The sequence below is a fragment of the Cyprinodon variegatus genome, unplaced genomic scaffold, assembly GCF_000732505.1.
Source record: "Cyprinodon variegatus isolate N-32 unplaced genomic scaffold, C_variegatus-1.0 Scaffold234, whole genome shotgun sequence".
In the NCBI taxonomy this organism is placed as follows: domain Eukaryota; kingdom Metazoa; phylum Chordata; class Actinopteri; order Cyprinodontiformes; family Cyprinodontidae; genus Cyprinodon; species Cyprinodon variegatus.
In genome coordinates, this window is record NW_015150687.1 from 911,736 (window position 1) to 935,238 (window position 23,503).

The 23,503-nt window shown below is 36.2% G+C and overlaps 1 protein-coding gene across 5 annotated transcripts; it reads right to left on the reverse strand.

Annotated features, from left to right (window-relative positions):
• Positions 1 to 3,084: 3,084 nt before the first annotated feature.
• On the reverse strand, positions 3,085 to 21,132 carry st8sia5 (ST8 alpha-N-acetyl-neuraminide alpha-2,8-sialyltransferase 5). Of its 5 annotated transcripts, none has more exons than XM_015381461.1 (9): positions 20,520 to 21,132; positions 15,850 to 15,957; positions 15,477 to 15,572; positions 11,718 to 11,810; positions 9,696 to 9,782; positions 8,631 to 8,775; positions 8,405 to 8,517; positions 6,205 to 6,297; positions 3,085 to 4,814 (listed from the first exon to the last, which is right to left on the reverse strand). In XM_015381461.1, exons 1-9 carry the CDS (start codon positions 20,663 to 20,665, stop codon positions 4,352 to 4,354), a joined length of 1,344 nt encoding a protein of 447 aa, XP_015236947.1. In that variant the 5' UTR covers positions 20,666 to 21,132; the 3' UTR covers positions 3,085 to 4,351. The 5 variants fall into 5 exon arrangements, with proteins under 5 accessions (XP_015236947.1, XP_015236946.1, XP_015236949.1 ...); XM_015381460.1 differs by lacking the exon at positions 20,520 to 21,132 and adding an exon at positions 19,411 to 20,475; XM_015381463.1 differs by lacking the exon at positions 15,477 to 15,572 and having other exon boundaries at positions 20,520 to 21,131.
• Between the last annotated feature and the right edge of the window lie 2,371 nt (positions 21,133 to 23,503).

Below are 23,503 nucleotides of genomic sequence, written 5' to 3' on the forward strand. Positions count from 1 at the left end.
CTCTATTGACAATTTCTTTTTTTGCTTTTTTTTCCCGTCGGTCACTTCCTCTTTAAGCCTCTCAGGTTTATCCTTTTTGGGTTTGGTCGTCGATTCATTGTTGTTCTGCTCTCCTTCAGTGTCTTTATTTGAAACTGTAGCATCAGTATCATTATTTGTCTTCTTTTTCTTCTTTTTCACCTTATCTTCTTCTTTTTCCTTCTTCTCTTTCTCTGGCAGCTCCTGTATCTCGGAGTCTTCTGTGCTCTTGTGTTTCCTCCGACTCTTACCTCTTTTTGTGGTTTCCCCATGGGTCAAACCGTGGCCACTCTCCTTTGAATTTGGCTCACTTTCCTCCACTTCGTCATCAACCTCTTCGGTTTCCTCTGAAGCTGTGGATTTTTTCTGTTTCGACGGCATCTTTTATTTATCCACTTCCCTGGCCTTTAGTTTCATAAGAGCTGCCTTGAGTTTCTAATGGTGTAAGACAATTCATTTGACCCTTGGCTTCAGACAGATTCTGAGACTTTGAAACCTGTGGGATCCCAAGCTTGTAAACCTGCAGATATATTGACTCCAGACACTGATGCAGGGGAATCTCTACCTGATGGTGTGCAACCTGGGTGGTATATGAACATACAGCCTACAAACACCACTCATGAAAAATTACTGGCACCTCCGTGGTCACGTGATTCACAGGGAGAAAGCCCTGTGAAAAAGGAGCCTTGTCCAAAGAACTTATCCTCTGCCATGGCAGCTTCCATTATTTATGGTGTCAGGATCGCTTTACGGGCCGAGTGCATCTCGCTTTTGGCTGCAGACACACATACAAATGCATATGCACTCTTTTGAACCGACTTATCTTTGTTAATGTATAGCGTGTAAGAGAAGCTAAATTCAGGTGGAAAAAAATTTGTCCCAGGTCTAGTTTTAAAGAATATGTATGACCAAGCAAATAAAATTTAATATTTCAGATTAATGGCATAATCTCTAGGGCTGCATGGCGGTCTGATCTCAATTGGACCTCTGTTCATGTCTGTGTATCTCTAATTTTTTTCTGAAAAATGTAAATTAAAAAGAAAGAAATAGTTTCTAAATTTTTATGTTTGCCTTGTTAATCATTGAACTGAAATAATATCCGTGATTCAAAGCTAAGATGATTTAAATTTTATACAGATTTTACAAAAAAATATTACCAGTTTATATAGACAAAAGTGAAATAAGAGATTGTATTTTATCTTTAAAAAATAAACTAGATTTGCATATTTTTTCAATATTTTAGAGAGGTAAAAAACTGCCCTATTTATATCTTATATGCACTGCTATCCTGGCAACCACATGTCCCCCTGACAATGAGCCATATCATCCCATTAGTCTTATTGCTGCTATCTGACACTTGGTGAACTGTTGCATCAAGGGGAAGGGCAGACCTTGGTCATATTGATCTTTCAACATCAAATTACCACACCAAATGGATGATAGGAGACCTTGTTTGCCTCAGTGAAGAATATGCAAATAGACAAATTGCTCTTTCATCCTATCAAAGATTAAAATCATGGTGTAGGTAAACTAAGGTCAGAATTTAGTAGGATAATATAAAACCATTTAGACCCAAGATGTTCCTTTTAAAAATGTGTAACACATACACCTAATATTACCTTTTAGTGCAACAGTAAAAACAGTATTTTTTTTTTTTTTTTTTGGCCGTATAGTTACTATCAAGAATATAAATGTGAATTTTTTACTTTGATTTTATTTACCTTCATTTCGTATTTCACAACACAGTGGCAAACAATAGCGATTGGATTTTCCCTGAGCCACAAAGCTAGTAGGTCATCTTCACACGTGTAATTTTAATTCAATATATTTAAAAAAGTATGTAAAACTGAATTTTTTCTTTACTGTATTTAAAAAAAAAACTGAATTTGTTGTAAAACTCCTCAAATGTGCCCATATATTATTAGCCAAGTTATCTCTAAAATAAGGCTATTCACCTTTTTTATATTTTTCATAAAACTTCAGTTAAATTTAGTTTCATTTTTTCCTCATCTTAAAGTATTAAATGTTGCAAGTAAAGTGTCTTGCAAAAGTATTCTTTCTTTTACTAACATTTTAAAAATATATATGTATTTTTTTACTACTACACTACACTAAGAAATACACGAGAAGAACATAGGCTGGATTTTAAAGTTGGACTTCTGCAACATCTGTTAAACAGCTGTCCACTTGGGAATATAGTAATCAGCAGAGTTGTCCATCACCAAAGAAAATAAATTGTCTCTGTTGCTTCTAGTGTTTAACAAAAAGAGTGGATCTGGCTATGGGTGATTGTTTACTGTATAAATAACCATAGACTGCCAAAGTTAAACATATCTGTATCTTTATTGTCTAATCATCCCTATTACACAGTTGTTATATCTAATAAATTTGCAAACACTACACACTACTGAAAATAAGCAGAAGGTAAAGGAAAAGGCTAATATTAAAGGGGGACGAGGGCCCCCTTTGTCCCCCTTTTATTAGCTTTCCAGAATCCGTTCAATGTATTAATGCATTTGAGGCTTCCTTTAAAATAGCAGCAGATAAAATTAATAACAACCAATGCAGAGATCTTAAATGCAATTAAAACAGTAAAGCCTCATTTGGTTTACAGTGAAAAATGAACGATTACTCAAAAATGTATTAAAAGCAGCAGCACTGGAGAAAAATGGGTTAGCTCAGATATCATCAGGAGAGCAGGCTACGATGCGGGTCCGAGCCAGGACAAAGAGTCATAAAACTTTGTCCTAAGATGGCAGCCACCACCTTTATGTGTGGCCAAAAATCAGGTAGCAATGGTTGGCAATCCAACTGTAGCACCCTGACTCTTTAGACACATCAAAAAATAAACAGAGACAAAAACACAGTGCAGATCGTTTCCACGGGGGAGTCGCTCTTGCTTGCATTATTTGACATTTGATATCCCACATGTGTATTCCTCTACCTGAATTTGGAGGGTGTAAAACACATGATATGAAACCATTATTTCTGCTCAAACTCAAACAGTTGTAGTTTTGAGAAAACTGGTTTATTAACAAACACACTCAATATAAAGAATGTTTAAGAGTTAAGAAGCACTGTAAATGCCAACATACAGTACACCTCATTGCATTACACAGACCATGTTTTCATGCTTGAATCAGTCATGATTGTTTTCAAGCAAACTTATTCTGAAGTCCATTTTGGCTTCATTAACTCTTTATTTGTGAGCGTTAATTACTGAAGAAGTCCATTAAAATTATAAAAATGTTTAACTTCAAAGAAAACCAACAGGTTTTCAGCTTAGCTTAAATAATGTGGCAGCAAAACAAAAAATTACAGCTATCTAATCTTCATAAAGTACAAAAAACAGTGTAAAATCGAACAGCAGTAAAATGTGAGTTTTTTTTTACAAATGCAAAGCAAGTCTATACAGTTCAAAAATAAAACAACATCCAAAAAAAAAAAAATTTTTTATTGCAAAGAAAAAAAAAAGGGGCAAATTACTGCGTTATTGATCATATGAGCCAAGAAGGACACATTTGTTTTTACATTATAGCAAGTCTAGAATGTTGTTTAATACAAGAGACAAACTTACATTTCATTCAATGGTAAATTCATTGTACAGGAGGGCACAAGGGTGCATCGCATAATGTCCAGTGGGGTTTGAGATCTCATAAGGCAAAATTGGCTTAAGACAAGATCAACAGCTGGATTGTTTCACAGCAGTCTAGTAAAAGTTCTTGCCCTAAACCAAAACAAACACACAACAGTGTCTCATGATAAATATTGGGGTATTTTTTACAGGGAGAAACAAGGTCAATGAGAACAGGCCTCTTTGAATAGAATGTGAAAATACTTACACTGTCATTCTGCTGAATAGGAAATAGTTTACAAAAGTAGACAAGAAGATGTTACAGTTGTATATTCAGATATTCATTTAATAAAACCAGTGTCCAAGCTTGTTTGACACAAACATTAAGCTGCCACACCCACAGACTGTCCAAGAGAAAGTTAAGAGACGGGGCACAAACAAATCCCCAGTGAGGCCCCATGTAAGCAGAAATACCTGTGTAATCAAGTACAGTGGGGCCACTTTAAAAACATCACAGACAACCATTTTCTGAAGATCAATTTTTAAAATGAAAGACAAGCATCCTATAGATAGAGACGCAGAAATTGCCACAGTGACATGACAGCAGTAAAGGATCTTTGAAAAGAGAAATGTGTCCAAGCAAGCAATCTTCACCATATTGTTGAACTAATTAAAGCAAATGAGTTTGTACTCCCATTGCCAAGTGTACTAGCCTAATGAAGAAAAACAGGTTCATTTAAAAAGCAGAAAAAGGATAGATCATGAGCAGCGCCCCGTATGTACATTGATAATCCCACGGGTGTGCATGTGAATGAAGTTAAATATTTCATGAGGCATAGCGTGGAAGCCAGGCCTGGGCTTTACATTGTCATAGTAATGGTGAGTGATGAAGATTCCTGCAGGGTTCATTGGAAACGCCCAGAAACCGTAGAGGTGGACCTCTTCGCAGAGCTCCAAGGCAGCAGTCACAAGCATTAGGCCGCTGCTAAGGCGTTTTGCTCTGACGCCCTGCACCGCCCAGAAACGCTGTACATTAAGGAGATACTGCGGATGAAAGAAGAACACGCCTCTCTGGGAGTCAAAATCATCCAGCATGTACTTGACTCGAAAAGAAACATCAGTATTGCGGGTGTTGTAAAAGGCAGGTAGCACCACTGATGAGTTCTCATAGTTCTGGAGAACTTCGTAGAATGGACGCCGCCATTTCTCTAGCTTCTGAAATCTGAAGAGAAAAGACAACAAATAAATGAAAAACATAAGGATAAACCAAAAAGTAATGTGTATATGGAAAAGATAAACAATGGACTACAAAAGTTTCAGAGCCTTTGAACTTCTCACATTTGGTTAAGGGGCAAAAACAAACTACAGTGTATTTAATTGGGATTTTATGAGCTTCAACAACACGAGGTAGGAAATAAATTTTATAGTGTGAGCGAAATGCATTTAAATAAAAAACTTATACATTTTAGAATGTATTCAGACCTCCTGAGACAATACAAAACACCCTTTCCTTGTGCTAGCTAAAAAAACAAAAGAAACAAAAATCATCTCCAAAAATGATATACTGTATCATACCTTTAATCACCATTGGGTTCTTGGGCTCACATTGATCTGTCGTTCTAGTATTCAGATTTTTTAAGGTTTTTATGATAGGTAAACAAATCCACTTATGGTATCATCTGATCACAGAACCTGCTTCCACAGGTATGATGTATCTCTTAAATAGCTTGGTGCAAACTGGAAACAAGACTTCTTAGGGCTTCTGTTTCAATTGTTTTTTTTGCTTACTACTTCTCTAAAATAATTTGCATCATGGACTGCAGGAAAAAGAGCTATCCTGTGAACAGATTCTCCCTTACCTGAGCAGATGATCATTGCAATCCTTCTAAAATTACCAGAGGCCATTTGGTTGCCTCTCTGACTAAAGGGGCTTTCAGACTGGATGCGGCAAGTACACAACTTTGCACTAAGATGGCATGCCATAGCCCAAGCGCCCCCCAAGCAAGGTCCGATGACATGGTGTCATGTCTGAAAAGCCTTTAATGCTGTCTTTTTCCAGCAAATGAAGAAAAACAGTTCTCCCAATACTGTTCCATTTATCAGAGGATGATGATGAGTATGTTTAAGAGATTTAATACAATAAAATTAATGGATGAGAGAAAGAAGAAAATTGGATTTACAGGGAAATTAAAGGTATAGTGGAGGATGTTTTTTTCTGGGTGGATCATGGAAACAAGTGGTCCTCCCAATTATTCTGATAATATGTTTACGTAAGGCCGTCCTAAGCGCTCATCCCCATTTTCACTTACCTGGGGTGAGTCTGACATAGTGGAAAAATTGCAAATCTTCTTTTGGAAAGTAAGCTTGTATGATGCAAACAACAACTTTTAAATAGTGTGCACGAGGAGAAATGGGCTTGCTGCTCTAACACACGTTTGATAGGCGTTCCCTCTCGGGAGTGGATACAGGGTTGTGCATGGGCATTTTTTTTTTTAAGTGGAGAGGGCAGGTCTTTTCAAAAATTTGCGAAAATCCTCCACTATACCTTTAATGCTTGTGGAAGGTTGTGTAATCTTGTCCGTCTAGTATTTCCAACATGCATAGCTTAATACCTTTCTGTGATAATGCTTGGATTTATGGTCACCAGGTCTGTTTTTGTGCCCACATCTGCTGAGTATTTCTCTTTGATCGGTGGTACATTGCATCTGCAAACACAGAATGGAAAAAGAAAGATTTTCTTTAGATTGTATACATTTTTCTTTTCTCTGAAACAAAAACTTTGGGGTGCTAAATACCAAGACATTCTAAGAGAAATTCTAATGAAATACTAATTTTCCCCAGCTAGTTTTTACACTTCCAATATCTTGTCTTGGTGTTTGCTCAAGTGAAAAAGGCATCATAAAATATTATAAATGTCAAAGCTTTTAAAACATCAGGTTAGCACACTAAAATACTATTAATTGATGTGTCTAAAAGGAGAAAAGCTTAGCAATTTTGAATGTTCAACATTATAAATGTTTATTAAAACATAACAAGGGCAAACAAATGATAGGATAATTGGAGAACTAGATAATAACCTGTTTGGGATATTTTGGTTATTCCATATGAAGGTATTGACTAATCCAATAAAAACATTTTAAGGTTAAAATCATAATATTATTTGATATAGGAATTAAAAAAATACTTTATGGATTCCAAAGGAAATTGTAGCAGAATTACATATTGTGGATTTTTTTCAGTTTTTGTACACGTTGATCGCTGTTGGCAGGAAGGATGTTCTGTAGCTGTCTGAATGATAGAAACTTTTGACTGAAGGCGCTCAGTTGTTGTTTTACAGTCTTCTGAAGAGGATGTTAATGGCTGTCCATAATGTTTTAATTTTATAGAGAATTCTTCTTTATAAAATTATATCCAGAGGCTCTATACATGGGGTCACCAACTTTTTGAAGTTGAGAGCTTCTTAATAGGTACTGAGTCATACAAAGGGCTACCAATTCTGACATATAAACTAGAAGAGTCACCTGGACCTCATGTATGATAAACATATTCTTAATGTTTCTTTTAGATCCACCCCTTTTCAGAATCTGTAAATGCAAGTATAATTGTAAAAGAAGAGCAACAGAATAAAATTTTAGACTGTTGGTTGATGCTATCTTTAGGAGAGACTTGAGGGTATCTCATGTAGTCCTAGGGGTCGCGCTGGTGCAGGCTCGCATCATGTTGGTAACCACTGCTGTAGAGGAGTTCCTAGAATAGAGCCGGCCTTCTTTTTCAGCTTGATCAGCTTCTCAGATGCTTGTTTCGATAAGATGCCACAAAGTGCCACACACCTCCTATAGTGTTCTGCTGGAGCTTGCTTTCCAGCGTTTTCCTGTATGCTTCCTTGTTTTCACTTATCTTACCTCTAAGGTTACTTCTGTACACTGTCTTCCTTCCTGAAGTATATATATATATTTTTTTTAAGGTTTTGCAGTTCCTTTGTATCACTGGTGATGCGGGCTGTACTATTGGCAAGGATCTTGCTATTCGGTGGAAATCGTGTTATTTACATAGAGGTCAATCAACCGCACACAGTTATTGCACTGTAGCCTAAAAATTACCTTACAAGACTTGTTCAGCTTCCTGTGAACATCTTCTGCCAGTTATCTTTAATGCAGGTTGTCTCTAATAAAGGGGCTTATACAATGAGCAGAGAAAAACAAGATTGTGATTTCCTAAGAAGGTCTTACTTTGAAGGTGTATTATGCCCTTGACATTTGCAAAAATAAAGTCTAAGGTTTTGTTTTCTCTGGTACAGCAGCTGTGAAAAACCTTTGGAACATTTGCAGTATAGCAGAGAGCAAGGTGTGATTGAAATCACCAGGTATTGCCACAAATGTATTTGGATGTTGTTTTTGTAGATTATTAGACTTAGACTTCCTTTATTGTCATTGCACAAAAAACACAGGGTGAATCTTGACAATGAAATGTCGATTACTTGGCTACCAGTGTTACAGAGCTGGGACCTTATTCCTGCACAATAAATATGTTTTCTATGAGTAAGAGCTAGCTATATGATCAGCGGGAAGTTGAATTTTAAACAGTTGCCAAAACTATACTGGAGTACTCTTTGGGTAAATAATATAGACTAAAACAATTGCCGATAGTTCAATACCTGGGCTACAAAATTTCACAGTAGCATGTCCTGAATGACATCATCTGTTGTTCACAAGCACTGTTAACCCCCTTGAGTTTTCCAGCCTTCTTTAAATATCTGTCTGCTCATATGGTCAAAAAGTCAGCCAGAGAGACACTGGATTATTTCCTGCATACCTGAGAACAAAATCGGCTGAATCGATTTCCTTTCCACATTTGGTGTTCTTGATGATACCTCCATTTCCAATAACAGCACATTTTTTGAACTGGGATTTGGAATATGGCATATCCTAGATTTTAGAAACAAAGTAAAGAGGAGCTTTAGAGGGGGAAAAAAAACATACACACCAAAAAACCAGGTGATAAAAAGTGAACAAAAAAAGAAGCAAACAGGACATCTCACATCTGGGAACATCTTGAAGATCTCTGAGGTAATAGGGAGGATGCCACTGGTGTCCACCTCATACCTCAGCTTGGACCCGGCAGGAGTATTTCTCTTGGTGGTGAACAAAAAGGATGGAGCATTACAGCAGCGGGACAGAGACATCCTTTTGAAGAAAATAAAAAATATTATAAAGTTACTTCAGCTAAAAGTGAATTGATGATTCCACAATCTTTATACAGAACACCAAATTTGAAAAAATGAAGCCCTGTCTACACTATTTCCCAAAATAGTTTTTGTTCCCTTGTTTCTATTCCTTACTGATCACCTTGGTATCTCAGGTTAAAAGTTCAATGCTAAATGCATGGTCAAAGAGTGCCATCAAGTGGGTTAAATACTGTAAGTATGAACCAGATAAATATAGAAAATAAATTTAATGTACTGGTAATGTAGTCACTCCTGGCACCTGAGAAATCTTCATTAGTGCAGACTGAGTGTATGCACAGAGTTGCATAATATTATAACATAACTTTCCACTGTTTTATCATATTGATTAAATTTAGGAAAATTATACAACAGTGGTGTCTATATGTGCGATCTATCACATCCGAAAGTAGCAAGGGTTATGCTTCCGAGCCTTTAAATATGTCCAGAGAAATGGAGCTGAAACGTCAGATGAAATTATGCATGCTACAGAATAATATGCTTAGAAAGTGATGTTGGGGAATAATTTTTTTAAACTGAATATCTTCATACACATTTTAAGTAAAAGGCATACATGATGTAAAAGAACAGAGTTAGAATAGAATAGAAAAAAATTTGAATAACCAGCATGTTTTATTAGAAACTTCTTCTTTACGTTTTCAAATAAATATTTTTCTTCAGAACTTACAAATACTGTTATTTTCTCTCTCAATGCTGTTTTTTAAACATTATCAGAATAAAACCAGGAATTTAAATTATTATAGAAAGTATCTCTTATTTTGAGAAAAACTGTATAAAAAAATCTATATATTTGATAAAACAGGCTTTGCAAATACCTATCTTCAGATAAGCAGTTATTCTGCTGGATTAAATTAAACTTACCTAAAGTTGCTGGTCTCTTCTTTGTTCTGCTCCCATTTGCAGACCTGCAGATTTCGCCATCTTTCGAACAACTCTGAGGTTTTTACCCTGGTAGACACAATTCATAGATTTAGGACTAATACTTAGCACAGCAGTAAAATGTGAGATTTTAACAAATGCACTCAAAAGATTTTTTGGACTTTTCAAATGGTGACTTTTTTCCATTAGGGTGCTTAAGGTTAAAAGGTAGGATTCAATGGAAAGTCTTTGAGCAACCCAGCAGTAAATAAAGGCCTTTTGTCCAAGAGAATACATTTGACAGAAACTTTTAAAACCTCAAATTTGTGCATCAAGGCTGTGTGAATATTAATGCTATTCATTGTAGAGGGGGAAAAAACTATTTAGACTGTTTTTGGCACCTCTGGTATGTTGAGAATTGTAATATAGCTCAGCAGTAATCAGCTACATTATGTAAATATTAATTATAGTAACCCATAGAAAAACACTTAAAAAATACAGTAAAGGCTCAGGCAGAATAAAAGTCCTTAATGTTTAAAAAAAGACACATCATATACAGTACTACGTACATTTAAAGGGCATATATCAGAGTATTTGAAACCTAAAAAAAAACAACTAAAAGGTTTGAGAGTATCACATATACACCTTTATGTAAAATATTAAGACTTATTAAAAGAAATGAGACAGATAAAAACAGATTTTAAAAAATGCTACAATTCTTTAACTTGTGAACTTAGATTCTAATCTCATATCTGTCTGAGACGGCCATTGTTTTATACATTTATGCATGAGTTTGGCTTAGGATCTAACAAAATCACTCTTCAGCAAGTTACAACAAATTTTTAGCTGCCTAATTCTAGCTTTTATTCTCAAATTTTGAAATACATTTCTAAACTTCTACATGGACACTGAAATGATTAATGTGAGCTATAACCCCTAACACAGATTAATTGGGAGGGTGTATTTAGGCATTATCATGTCTTGATTCCATTTATGTGTAGCCAGGATATTGTATATCATAAAATAAGCTTTGCTTTTTGTCAGCATTGTTTTACACATTGTGCATTTTCGGCATATGTCAGATAAATTGCAAAGTTTAATGTAGAGTTGCTTTGAGGATTGTTTTTCAATTTCTGTGGTTATTTATGATTAGACTCAATTTGGCTAAAAGATATGGAGGAAAAAGTAAAATGGCAAATGTTGGTACATGAAAACATGACAAAAGTGAACACATAAAAACTCAAAATCGGATTAACATGACCTGGTAAAAATAATTTACAGATTATGTCACAGTTTCACAAAAGTAATTCTAGAGGCTCAAGAGCTCAACTAAAGTGCAGCAACTGTGGAGCATTAAGAACAGTTTTGGTCTGCATGCTTTGACCTATGATCCTTTTAATCGGTGTCATCCAATAGTTAGATAACAATCAAGTTTGTCTTTCTGTGTTTGCGGACATATTTTAATCAGTGTATTTCCTGGGGCTGTTGGTCAAACATTATAAGATCTTTCTTGCCTTCAAAAGTTGCAGCTACCTTTGAGTTCAATTTCTCTGGCCAAATACACTTGCTAACACTCTATGTGGAAATTGGATATAAAGCTTTAAAACAAACCAATCTAACTGCAGTAGCATAAACTCATGCTAAAAATTTAAAAAGTAATTTATTACATTTATATTCTTAAAGACATTTCATCCCATGGCTGCCTGTAACATTGAGAACTGTGAGAGAAAAGGCTAGATGAGATCTAAGTTTATCCTAAGTTTATCCTTCCATCCCTCGGCCATGCCACTGGACAGGAAATTAAAGCAAATGTTAAAGCTCAGAGTTAGAGAAAAGCAAGGAGTGGCTTCCAGGGGCAAACAAACATATGTAAAAGTAACATACTTTAAGGTTTAAATGCACATCTTGTAGTAACTGTAAAGGTTCCTGATAGAATTGATGATTGATAATCGTCTAGAAAGGAAATAAACTCACACTTCAGGTTGTGAACCATATACATTGACATGATCACAGACAGCTACTCACATTGTCAGGACTTTGACGTCCATAATCTCCTGTCGGAGCTCTCTGCAAGTCGTTGAGTTGAATTCAAACGCGCCGCCATAATTTTCCAAATACCTGCAGGAATAAATACAGTCATCCTCTATCTACAGCAACTGACTTAAAACAATCAACAGTATTAACAATAAAGTGGTTACCTTTTATATATATATATACATAACAAGGTATAAAATTTAACAGCAAAACAAGCATTAAGCACAATATGTCTAGTGTTTGTGAGATATTAAAAAATAAAGGTAGCAATTTGGGATGAGACAATGACAGAAGTGATGCAGCTGATTTTGGGCATCACAAACAGGACAGTAGTATTTTGCTTATTGGACACTTGCACCAGATTCTAAAACATCTTAGACTAAACCAATGTCATCCATTTAGTGAGGAAATATTAAACTTCTCATATTCGCACATGCTAAAGTAGATAAAATAAGACTTGCATGATATTAAACTGATATTATGGGGTTTAAATATGTTTCTGTTTTTTTTTCTCTTATAAATAGGAGTATTCAGAGAGAAAATAGGATTGATTTAAGCTTATTTGGTTAAAATGGGAAATGTTATAAAAGTGTAATGTCTAGTTAATATGTGTATTGGTGTACCTGCATTTGTACTAGCTGCCTAAAAGGTATTTTGTGCCTTAAATTCTGATTTTGTGCAGCTTTCCTCCACTGAAGACATGAACACATACACAAGTGGTCATGCAGACAAGGGATCATGTGAAGGATTAGCAACCAAGATCTATTTGAAGTAAATAAACTACAGTTAAAGAGCATCCTGCTTGTCAGATTATTCAATAATTCAGCCTAGCTGTAACTCATACTGAGGTTGGAGTAAAAGCCCTGCAGCAAAATATTTTTGGAAATGAGATCAGTATGAGTCAGTCAAAAATTCCATCACTATGCATGTATGCTTAGGAGGAAATAAAGCAATGTTGTCAGTTCAAACAAGCTAAGGGGAAACCACCTATATTGTAACATTTATAGCTCTATTTTGCTTGTTATAAAAACATTATTTTAAAATCGCACAGAGCCAGAACCTCCAGGGTATGTTGCATATTGAACAACATTGTCATTTTATAGTAATTTTCCTATTTGTCTTATCTTTCCTCTTTTTAGCATTCCATGTATAAATACTACAGTAAGTAGCTTAAATCAAACCAGTTTTCACTGTTATCTGAAAAATTTCCATTTACTTTTCTTTATTAACTTTTTAATCTGTAGGGCCTTACCATGCCTGTTTTGCCATTTGTACAATATCCCTTTTTTTTTTTGCACAATTCTCTACTGGAGGCGCATGACTGATGATAGTACAGTGGAAATAAGAGAACCTTTAAATATAACATTTCTGAATATAATTGGAAGCATGTATTTCTTTAAAAAAAAAAAAAAAAAACACTGCTATAAAAATGTGCAGGATGGCTGTGGATGGTGCAACTATCAGCAATCTTGGCTTTGTAATGCCAGTAGGGGCTCTCTGTGGTGCAGGTGTATGATTAATATCTATTTTCCCTGCTTCCCTTTAGCAAGCTACAACATGTGCAAAACGTTCTTCCAGAGCTATCAAAAGGTGTGCCGTACGGGTCCTACTAAAGCTTCGGTTCACAACATCTCCCAAATGGAGCCTAAGTCTAAAGCAGCATAGCTCTGTATAAAAAAGGTTAAAGTTCAATTCAGTTTATTTTTATGGTGCCAATTCATAACACATCTCATCTCAAATCCATTTACAGAGATAATTCAATCAGACCATTAGTCAGACTGGTAAAAAGGTTTCTATCAAGAATTAAAGCAGAATTGGCAGAATTAGTGAAGGTAAATGCATAGGCAAATATGGTTTGTGTTTTTACTGCTGGTCAAGAAACAATAATGCAGAGTTGCAAATACTTTTAGAAACAGTAATGTATGGAATGGCAGTGTGGACAAAATTTTTGGGTGTGGTTTTTACTTATGGGCATAGTGAAAAATGCTCTGCATCATGACTTCAGTTAAGTAATAATAAAATAAGGTTTTTATATCAACAAAAATAGGTAAATAAATTTTTCTGCGTAATACTCAACTTTTCAGTCATCTCTACTGTCTCAGTTAGTGCAGGTTTCCCAAATAAACACAAGTCATTTTCTACGTGATTGATTCTGTCATCATTAATTTGAAATGTTAAGCAAGATTATCTATATGAGTGTCTTGGATGTGATAGAATATACTGCTATTTTGAATATTGTTTGTCTTTTTGGTGGGTGAGGAAACAAATTATTCTATTTTTCCCTTATTTCCAATAAAGCAACTTGTTTTTTCATTAAAATTGTTACACAGTTGTTAATGCAGTGCATTATTATGCATCCCGTCCCCACAATTAGGTGAAGACCTCTAAGTTGGGTGCATATTTATTAGTCAACAGTTTCCTTATTCTGAAAAAAAAAAAAAATAATAATTTGATAACTTTTTGTCAATTTGAATCTAAATTCAAAATTGTTCCATTAAACTAAACAACCGCATTGATGTTAAATAGAGAAACAAATATGATTCAAAGGTTAAGAAAACAGATTCTTATCCAGATAATAGGGTTTAAAGTTGTGCTAATAGATATCAACCATAAGTCATAATGTTAGAGTTAAATTTAAATATTTTATAGGAAATGATCCCTTCATAAATCAATGTAAAATGGTACTTTTACAAATATCAGTTACATGTTGTTACTACATGCATAACAGTTGGGGAATGGCTGGATTTAGCTGCAAGAACAATGTCTGGTTTTTTACATGAAGGCTGGAATTCTTCAAATATTAAATGAGACATGAGTGTTAAAAATATGGAAAATGAAAACATTTCACCTGTAGGTCCGGAGATGAAAGACTTTAGTGATTCAAAGAAAGATACAAAGGAATGCAACGTGCAATACTTCCAAAGTGAAGCATCAAAGGAACAAGATGCTGGGATGAAATGGAGCAAAAACAGAAATAATGAAACTGGTTGTCTACATCCACCTGATGATGCAGTGTATTTCTGAGGTTGTTCTGGGTACATAGATTAGACTTGAGACATTGACCCGATTTGACCTTTTTTTTGTTTGCTTGTTTTAGCTAAGATGATGAAACCTTTGCAAGTGTGCTCTGTTCAGGTCTAAAAGCAAGTCATCAAATGATTAACGTGATTGGATGAATTTACTCTCGTAAGGCATCAAGGATCAACCAATCCGGCATTTTACCTCAGATATTGAAAACTCTTATGAAGATTTGGAGATTTGGAAGGGGTGTGTAGGGGAAGGGGGATCTTTCACATTCCTGTCTTCTTGTAACAGCAGGAAAGAGTAAAAGGAGCAAGTAAATCCAGGTCGCAGAGAGAGACAATGCAGATGTGAGAAGGGGAAATAGAAGGAGCAGAGGTAGGAATTTACATTATGTAAATGGTATACACACAGAAAGCTGTGTAGAACACGTCAGACACATGTTGGGGAGGAGAAGGCATTTGGAGATGGGTGCTGGATGGGGGACACAATGGGAGAATGAGAAGCCAGTACATCAACAGGAGACCGTGGCTCAACCAGCTTCAGAGGTGGTGAAGGGTTTGGGTGGGGGGGAAGGGGGTCGAGAGGGTTAGACAACATGCAAGAGTAAAGCTTAAGTGCAACCACTAAGAGACATGAGAGTTTGTACCTTTTAAACTAATGAAAAAAGAAAGAGGCATTCTTGGGTTTCTGTGAAAAGGACTGGAAAATGCCTTTAAACAGGCCTACCTTTGAGAGCGTAATTTTTTCTTCTTAATATCAGCTAGGCAGGGTGTGATTATTACGGAGATCTGTGAATCTGGCTGATTATTCTGACGGTAACATCTGTCAACATGCAGACAGGTCAAGTTAGAGTTAAATGTTGTTCTGCAACAGCATCACCCCCTGCCAACTTCCTGAACCTGTGGATTTTCAACACAAGAAGAAAAAAACCTGCGAAAGTGTTGCTGCTTGTGATCTTTCTACAGTGTCTTAGGAAACTCATTGGCGTATCCCAGTACACACATTCTGGTCTCCGTTGTCACTATAAAGAATTCTATCTTTCCTTCTCTTTCTCATACACACATACGATGTTGTGTAGTTAGTCAGGATTGAAAGGTACCTTTTCCTTCCATTTCTGGCAGGCTTCAGAGATCCATCATCGAAGAAATTAACGGGGCCGGTCCAATTTCCGGTCTCGTCCCCTTTGACTCGGCTAAACTGTTGTGCACTAGTAAAGAAATCAGTCAGTTTATTTGGTATTTATTTAGTCCTTGTTCTGTGCACACACATACATACACACACCACCATGTCCTTGTGTCCACCCATCAATCTTCAAAACTGCACATTCACATTGCTAGTTATGCACAACTCAAGAAAACATCACACCACACAAGGTATAAAAACATTTTTTTTTGCTGATGAAATTACAATTTCATTGTCTAATTTATGCTCTGCTAGGCTGTTTGCATAAATCTGTAAAACATTTTTACTGCTGAATTTTGGCCCTCAAGAGTTTTAGACTCTGATGTGCTAAAATCGATGTAATTTAAAGTGGGAAACAAATGTCAATAGTAAATGTCATTTTGTAGCTGAAGGACTGATGCCAACAGATTTATTCAGTCTTCTGTGTCCAACTTAGACATCTTTTATTGCTCATTTCTTCTGAACAATATGTGAAGAGTTTATTGATTCTTCCTGATTTTTTTCCCCGTCAAATTCATATTCCATCTATTCAAACATGATGAGGTGTGAAACCTTTAACATATGACTGACAGTTATGCAAGTAATCATATGAGTCATTTCTGTGAGTGCTCTGTGGGCGTTGAGCTAATTTCAGCGGGGGAGAGTGAACCCTAAGAGCCTCTCTGGATGCATTATGTGAGTAAGTATTTATCACAGGGGACTTGTGTCAATGCCATTTTGAAAGTACTTTTCGCCTTTCTGAGTGCCTCTCCAGCATCTCTGTCCTACTCTGCAAGTGGTGATAGAAGAACACACTGAAAATATAGGGTTTTTGGCTCGAAATGGGACAAAAGCTAATCGAGCAGAACAATTAAGGCACCAAAAAGCCGCCTACTGAAAGCTGATCACATAAACCTCCTAGTGTTATGTTAAAACTAATGCCTGCAGGAACATTTGGATAGTATGAGTCGCATGATACCAAGTACTTTAGTTAACCAGACTGAATGCTATCTACACCCTTTATATAAGCTGCTTAAAAAAGTTAAAAAAGTTAAAAAATAATCCACTGGACTTTTTTTTCCAAGTCTGAAGACATTTCGCTTCCCATCCAGGAAGCTTTCTCAATTTAAAATGTCTGGAGTAGCATTTGAGTTCCAGGCTAATAGAGTGGCACTAAAAAACATGCAAATTAAACTGAAAAAACAGATCCACCCCTTAATTGGGGAGCCATTGTGTTTGATTGTTGGCCTGCAATACCCGATACTGGCCCATGCCTCTGAAAAGGGGAGATGTTAGGGTCATTGTTGGCCTGGCTGAGCAAGCAAGATGTTTTGATCCCTGCATGGCGACAACAACTATATCCCTATATAACTGCATAGTAGTTTTATTAAAAGCTGGAACCTGAAACCACCCCTTCTAAGCCATAACACTGCTTTTTTTTATGCCACTCTATAGGCCTGGAACTCAAACACTACTCCAGACATTTTGAACTCAGAAAGCTTTCTGGATGGGAAGCAAAACGTCCTCAAACTTGGAAAACAAAATGCAGTGTTTTTTTTTTGTTTTACTTTTTCAAGTTTGTTAGAATGACTATGACCTGGGTAACTGAGAATCTTTATCAGCAACATAATGATATACTCAGTTCAGATATCAACCAAAGTATTAGCAAACAAACAAGCAAGAAGTGCTCTGCATCCACACACTCCACCCTCAGAGTCAGCAGTTCAGTAGAATAGGAATCTCTAGGATTTTTAACCTGCTTGATTTAGATTTTGACTTCCATTAAATGCATGTGCAGTGACCTTTATAAGAATCCTAACCAAAGAACTTAGGATTTACACAATGCATAAAGAAAGACTGAGATTCACTCTGATAGATCTAAACAATCATTTATCAGTTGGATTATTCAGTTTTCCACTTCTAAAGAAAAAAGGGCATTATTTTTAGATCCTGAACCAGATAGCTTCTTATTATTAAGATAGAGAATTAATCATTTATGGTCCTTTGGTTGTGGATTTGAATGTCTCTTTTCCCAGGTGGACCAATTGTGCAAAAACACTTTGTTTTGTTTTTTTCAAAACAAGCTATTCGTGCACACATTTGAATTAATTGTAGATGGTCTCTAATTATTAAAATTAGCTCAAATATAAACATACAGCTTTACTGATATTTGCTAAATGTAATCACAGAGCTGCATCTTAATCAAATGCTTTCTGAAAACATAATACATTTCTAAGTAAATTTCTCCCAGTTCTTTAATCACTTTTCTTGAACTGTTAATTAAAGCTGTTTATTCTACATCCGGAAACCAAGACACCCTTCTCCAAAATACAGATTTTGTAGGTAGCCATCTAAATAATTCAAATATGTTGGTAAAATGTTTAGTCAAGACACAAAAACTGAGCTACAATATTGTACTGTGAGTTCATGTAGCTGTCATCAGAACCCCTACATTAGACAAAGAAGATAAAAACATGAAAAGAATGAGTAGCTCCAAATGCGTCAATGTTTACCTTAAATCAACAGATAAAACGTGGATATAATTGGGTGCTCTAACTGAGTATTAAACATCAAAACTATTTTTGAAATGAGTAAAGCAGACAACATAAAGTTTAAGGAATGGCCCTGAAATCAAACCATTTAAGTTTATGTACTGTGAAAGGTTTATGAAAGGTGGTTTGGTGCCAGAACAGCAGCTTATAAAAATTAGCTGTACTATTTTTATATCCAGACACAATTCTGCCAGAGCTTTGTCAATAGCTCCAGAAAGTATGTAGTTTCTCTGAAACTTCCAAAGGGTTTTTAAACATGTGTTATAAACATATATTGAGCTGTTGTTCAAATGTTTGATTCAGAGTTTATTAAAAATAATACATTTTAGATTTTCCACTTAATTCGTATAGATTATTTCTTGGCTATTCTGGATATATTATTATATTATCTACCCTGAAAGTATCCAGTTTGAAAAAATAAACTGTAAATTTAATGATTGCTCAGAGAATAAATTCCTATATTAGATCACCTTTAGGATCAATGACATCTTCTCACACCCACTCAACTTTGGATGGTTACAAACCAGCCTCTTCCAAACCTGCAGCATTTGCTCTAACCCCCCTGACAGAATATTTTTAGATGTCACCAGTGTCTCTCTTCACCAAAGTATGTCACTCAGAGACATCATCAGCTACCTCCAGCTCTGTCTTTTTCACAGTCCATTATTCCTCATAGCCTGATGTCAAGGATTACAGATTAATAACACATCTGAAATACATAGAAGGCACCTTAATGTTTTCTGTGCTGCATGCATACATGCCCAGTTTGCAGGACTCTTTGACATTATTAGCAGGCTTGGCTTTGAGAGAAGAGGAAACTGGGTGTGGTCAGACACGTGGAGGACCTCTTTACTATTAATGCGTATGGAAGGCTTTGTTTAAATTACAGCTTCTCTTTTTTCTTCCTCACTCTGCACACACATGCAAACACACGCATCTCATCACACCTTTTGCAGTCTCTCCCCCACCGTCTCCCCACTTGTGCAGACAAGAATGAGGCAAAATGGCGGCCGCTGAGCCCACTGGTGTCTGTTGTGCAGCTTGTTCCCGCCTCTCTCCCATAGAGGCTTGGTGAAAAAGCAGTGCGTAAAGTTGATGCGAGCATTGAATCTGAATTCATGGATCTCTTTAGGTGGCGGTCAGGATGCATGAATCCAAACTGAGTTTATTAGAGGGGGGCCAGCAGGGTGACAGGGGATGGGGGTAGTGGGAAAACTGGTCCTGCTGCACATATATGCTTGCTTTGAAGGAAGCATGTATGTGCTTTCTCTGTAAAAAAAAAAAATATATTTGAGGTGAGGGGTCCTTTTCCTGGAGTGTGAATGGGCGTTCCTTGTGAGATATCTCATATGGCAGAGATATAACATCCCAGCATCTGCTTGTTTCACACTGATTCATTAAAAAAATTTAAAATCTCCTGAAAGTTGAGGAAAGATGGCTCATTGAATGGGTTTTAAAAGGGGACGTGGAAGAGGGCTCAGCACATATCTTGCAGAGCTGCTACAGAGTTGGCTCTGCAGTGGCTGTGTGGACCAATAAGAAATACACATCATCGTTTACGTGCTGCTAATCTGCAGTCATGGTAGTAGCTCATTTGCACTGTGAGAATCAGATGCCTCTGTAAGATGTAGGCTATGACCAGTCAAGAAGGCTGAAACAGAAAAACAAAGGCTTTTGGGGGGAAAACATCACCATATACAGCTGGACTGCTGTGTATGGTATGAATTATGATGCTTAATATTTAGAAAATATCAAAAATAAATTCTATGCTGCCAGGGAGAAAAAAAAAAGATGGATGGTTAGTTGCTATTGTTCTTTTAGGTCATTTAATGATCGTTTATGCCTGTTTCCTAAAACGTAGCTCAGTTAAAAACACTCGCATCAATAATGAGTAATTGTAAATGTTATCATGCATGATTTATCCACACTAAACTATTCATTAGTAGGAAAATTACTACATAGGCATGCTTTTTAGGTTTTTTAATTTTTTTAAATTTTTTTTTTGTATCAATCACAAAACTAATTTGCTCTGAAAGGGAAAAAAGTAAACACTTACCTCTTGATGTAATTTTTGCCATAAAGAATCTGCTGCAAAAGCGTGACGAGTCCAAATGCGCAAATAAATATGAAACACAGGGACCTACTGCCGAGAATATCTTTGCCCGACGAAGGGTCGGAGTATGCCATCCTTCGGCGCAGCATCCAGAGCTGATGGTGACACCCGGAGAGGTGTCTCTCTGCGCTGCATTCAGAACAGGAACAGGTGCCTCATCATAACCGAGCTGAGCTGAGCTGGACATCCATCGCCCGCCACCTCTCTAGGCTGTTTCTCCGCTCTCCAACCGGAGCGTCATTGTTGATGACCGAAAAAGCATCTCAATTTATCACAAGATCTGATGGTTTCTGCAGCGGGTGGTTCTGCGTCCAAAACCAAAATATATGGTTTTTGTCGTCCCGAGTGGTATGCAAAAAAAAAGAAGAAAAAAAAGACAAAAACAAATCAGGAATTGAGGTTTACTCCTTCTGAAGGGTATTTATATTGCTGATATAACAGCGATAGGATAAGACATCTCCCGTTATGTCTAATGTCAAATATGTGCAAGTAGACGTGACTGCAATAAAAAAAGGATGATGCGCTTTTCTCAGTGAGGCTGACGGGGGCGCGCCGCGCGCCCCTCACGTGCTCCTTACTCAGCCAAAGCCCAAGGTCATGGACCGTTTTCCAAGGATGTACCAATGCACTCTCAACATCTCCTACCAAAAAGGTCTCCTGAAGCCCCTATGCAGAGGTTGCGCCTAAACATTATAATGCAGACGTTCTTTACAGACAAATGAGTTTAATTACACCGTAGACCCAAAGCAGAGGCAGGAAGGCAGAGATTAATTTCAAGTTGTTTTAATAATGAATAAAAAAAAAAAAACTAAAAACAGAGACAGGTTATCCAAAAATCCAAGATGAAAACCAGAGTCCAAATAAACAGGGAGACCAGGAGTCTAAAGTCTAAAGATAAAAAAAATATGAAAACACAAGTCTAAACGTACCACAAAAAAACACCATGCATGGAGACATCAGGGGAATCAAAATCACAAGGAGGGAGGCTCAGAGAGACGAGTAGGAGGTATTTATAGGAGACAGAAACAAAGAGAGGACTAATGAGCAAACTGGGAGCAGGTGTGCACAGAGCAAGAGAGGAAAAGAGCTAGGGAAAAAAGGAGAACATAAGAGGGCAGCAGAGGGCAACAAATGAAAAACCTGGAAGACTGGAAATAACTAGAACACAACAAAGAAATAATAGTTAAACCACTAGGACTATAAAACATGGAGAAAAGTAAAACTAAACACTCAAAAGAAAACATAACAGAACCAAGACTGACACAGTTACTGAGAAAAAAACCAAACAACAAAATAAACTAAGAATTAAACCACAAAAAACTAAGAAACAAAGAGAAAAGCAAAACTGGATACTCAAAAGAAAAACATCAAAGAAAACAGAAACCTAACAAGGGTCAATCTACACTGTTCCAACAGGAACAAGCACAACGTCCATATTCATAAATAAAGACAAACTATAGTTTCCTACAACCTTTGCTAACAAATAGACGCATATATTTAAAAATCCGTCTAGATAAAAGGTGTATTGGATCTAATTATTTTAGGTTAACAGTTCTGGAGCGAACATCTTTTCCATCCACCTACTTTTATCTATATCATTCTACAATAAATTTATATTTACAAGTACTAATATCTATATAAATTGATAATTTAATAGGTTTTTAAAAAACATATTTACAGTAACTATGATTTCACTGAAGACTTTTAGATGACTTGCAGAGACACATAATTTTCTCTTTACGGCATATAACACAAAATCTAGTTCTGAAAGAGCATGAATTCTGTACAAATCAACTTTAATGTTGGTATATTGATGTACATAATTAACCACAGTGTTTTTGTTGTCAGGTAATTGTTAATATATATAAAATTAAAATGTTTTGAATATTATACTTGAGAGAAAAAATGGTAGGGGTGGCCACAGGGGTAGCCAATGATTGGCTAAGGGTGGCCATGGCCCCCCAATCGAGCTCCACCCATGGAGACAAAGCATTTATGAAACAGGGCTCCCTTCTACCATTGGCAACATGGCTCACTGCCCAGGGCGCAATATCAGAGGGTACAGTAAACAAATAATGTATTGTATTGGAAAAGGTAGCTAAGAAAAATATTTGTACGCCAATGCAGGCTAATGGAGGTCGTCTGATCTGAAACGGAAATTCGATGTTAAATTAATCAATTTTTTTTTTTTTTACGTAGGCTTGTTAAACCAGAAATAATTAGATCTGAACATAGTTTAATTGAAAGACTGGAGATTCATATTCATTAAATTTTATACAAATTTTTAAATCACTATTATGTTTTCCGTACTCTGTGGGAATTGACCTTAATTGCATGAACAAAGAAAAAGTTGCCAAAGGCATGCACTTCAAAAAATGTAAATCTTAATAAGTATTTTTTTCTTAAAACAAGTGCATTTTGTCTTGAATTGAGGAGGTAAGTTAGACACATTGCCAATGAAACAAGACAATTTATGTTTAAAATAAGAAAGACCAATTGCAGTCTCTTACTGTATTTCAAGTGCATATTTTAGTAGTAAAAATACTCATTCCATTGGCCGATCATCTTATTTACCTACTAAAATTGAGGGTAAATACACTTCATTTAAGAAGTTTTGTTTTTGCAGTGTGAAATGGTAGACACAATTTTTTCTGGAAGTATATCCAAGTTTTCTTTTGCAACTCATAACATCTTGTTATGCTAAATGATTTTAACTGGCAAGCCAAGATCAAAGAGAATTTCACCAGACCATACTGCTCTATACTGCTCACTCCTCCGGCATGTCAACCTGAATGCATATAATAGATAACTTAGATAACTTAATATTCTCTAAAATTATTACTATCCATCCATCCATCCATCCATCCATCCATCCATCCATCCATCCATCCATCCATCCATCCATCCATCCATCCATCCATCCATCC

Bases quoted from the DNA above. Each gene is read 5' to 3' on its own strand.
- st8sia5 (XM_015381460.1), bottom strand. From the start codon at position 19,613: ATGCATCCTGACCGCCACCTAAAGAGATCCATGAATTCAGATTCAATG. The intron at 8,776-9,695 runs GTAAGTTTAATT...TTTCTTCAAAAG, and splicing joins GAAGAGACCAGCAACTTTAG to GATGTCTCTGTCCCGCTGCT. The intron at 8,518-8,630 runs GTGAGATGTCCT...TCTAAAATCTAG, and splicing joins TCTTCAAGATGTTCCCAGAT to GATATGCCATATTCCAAATC.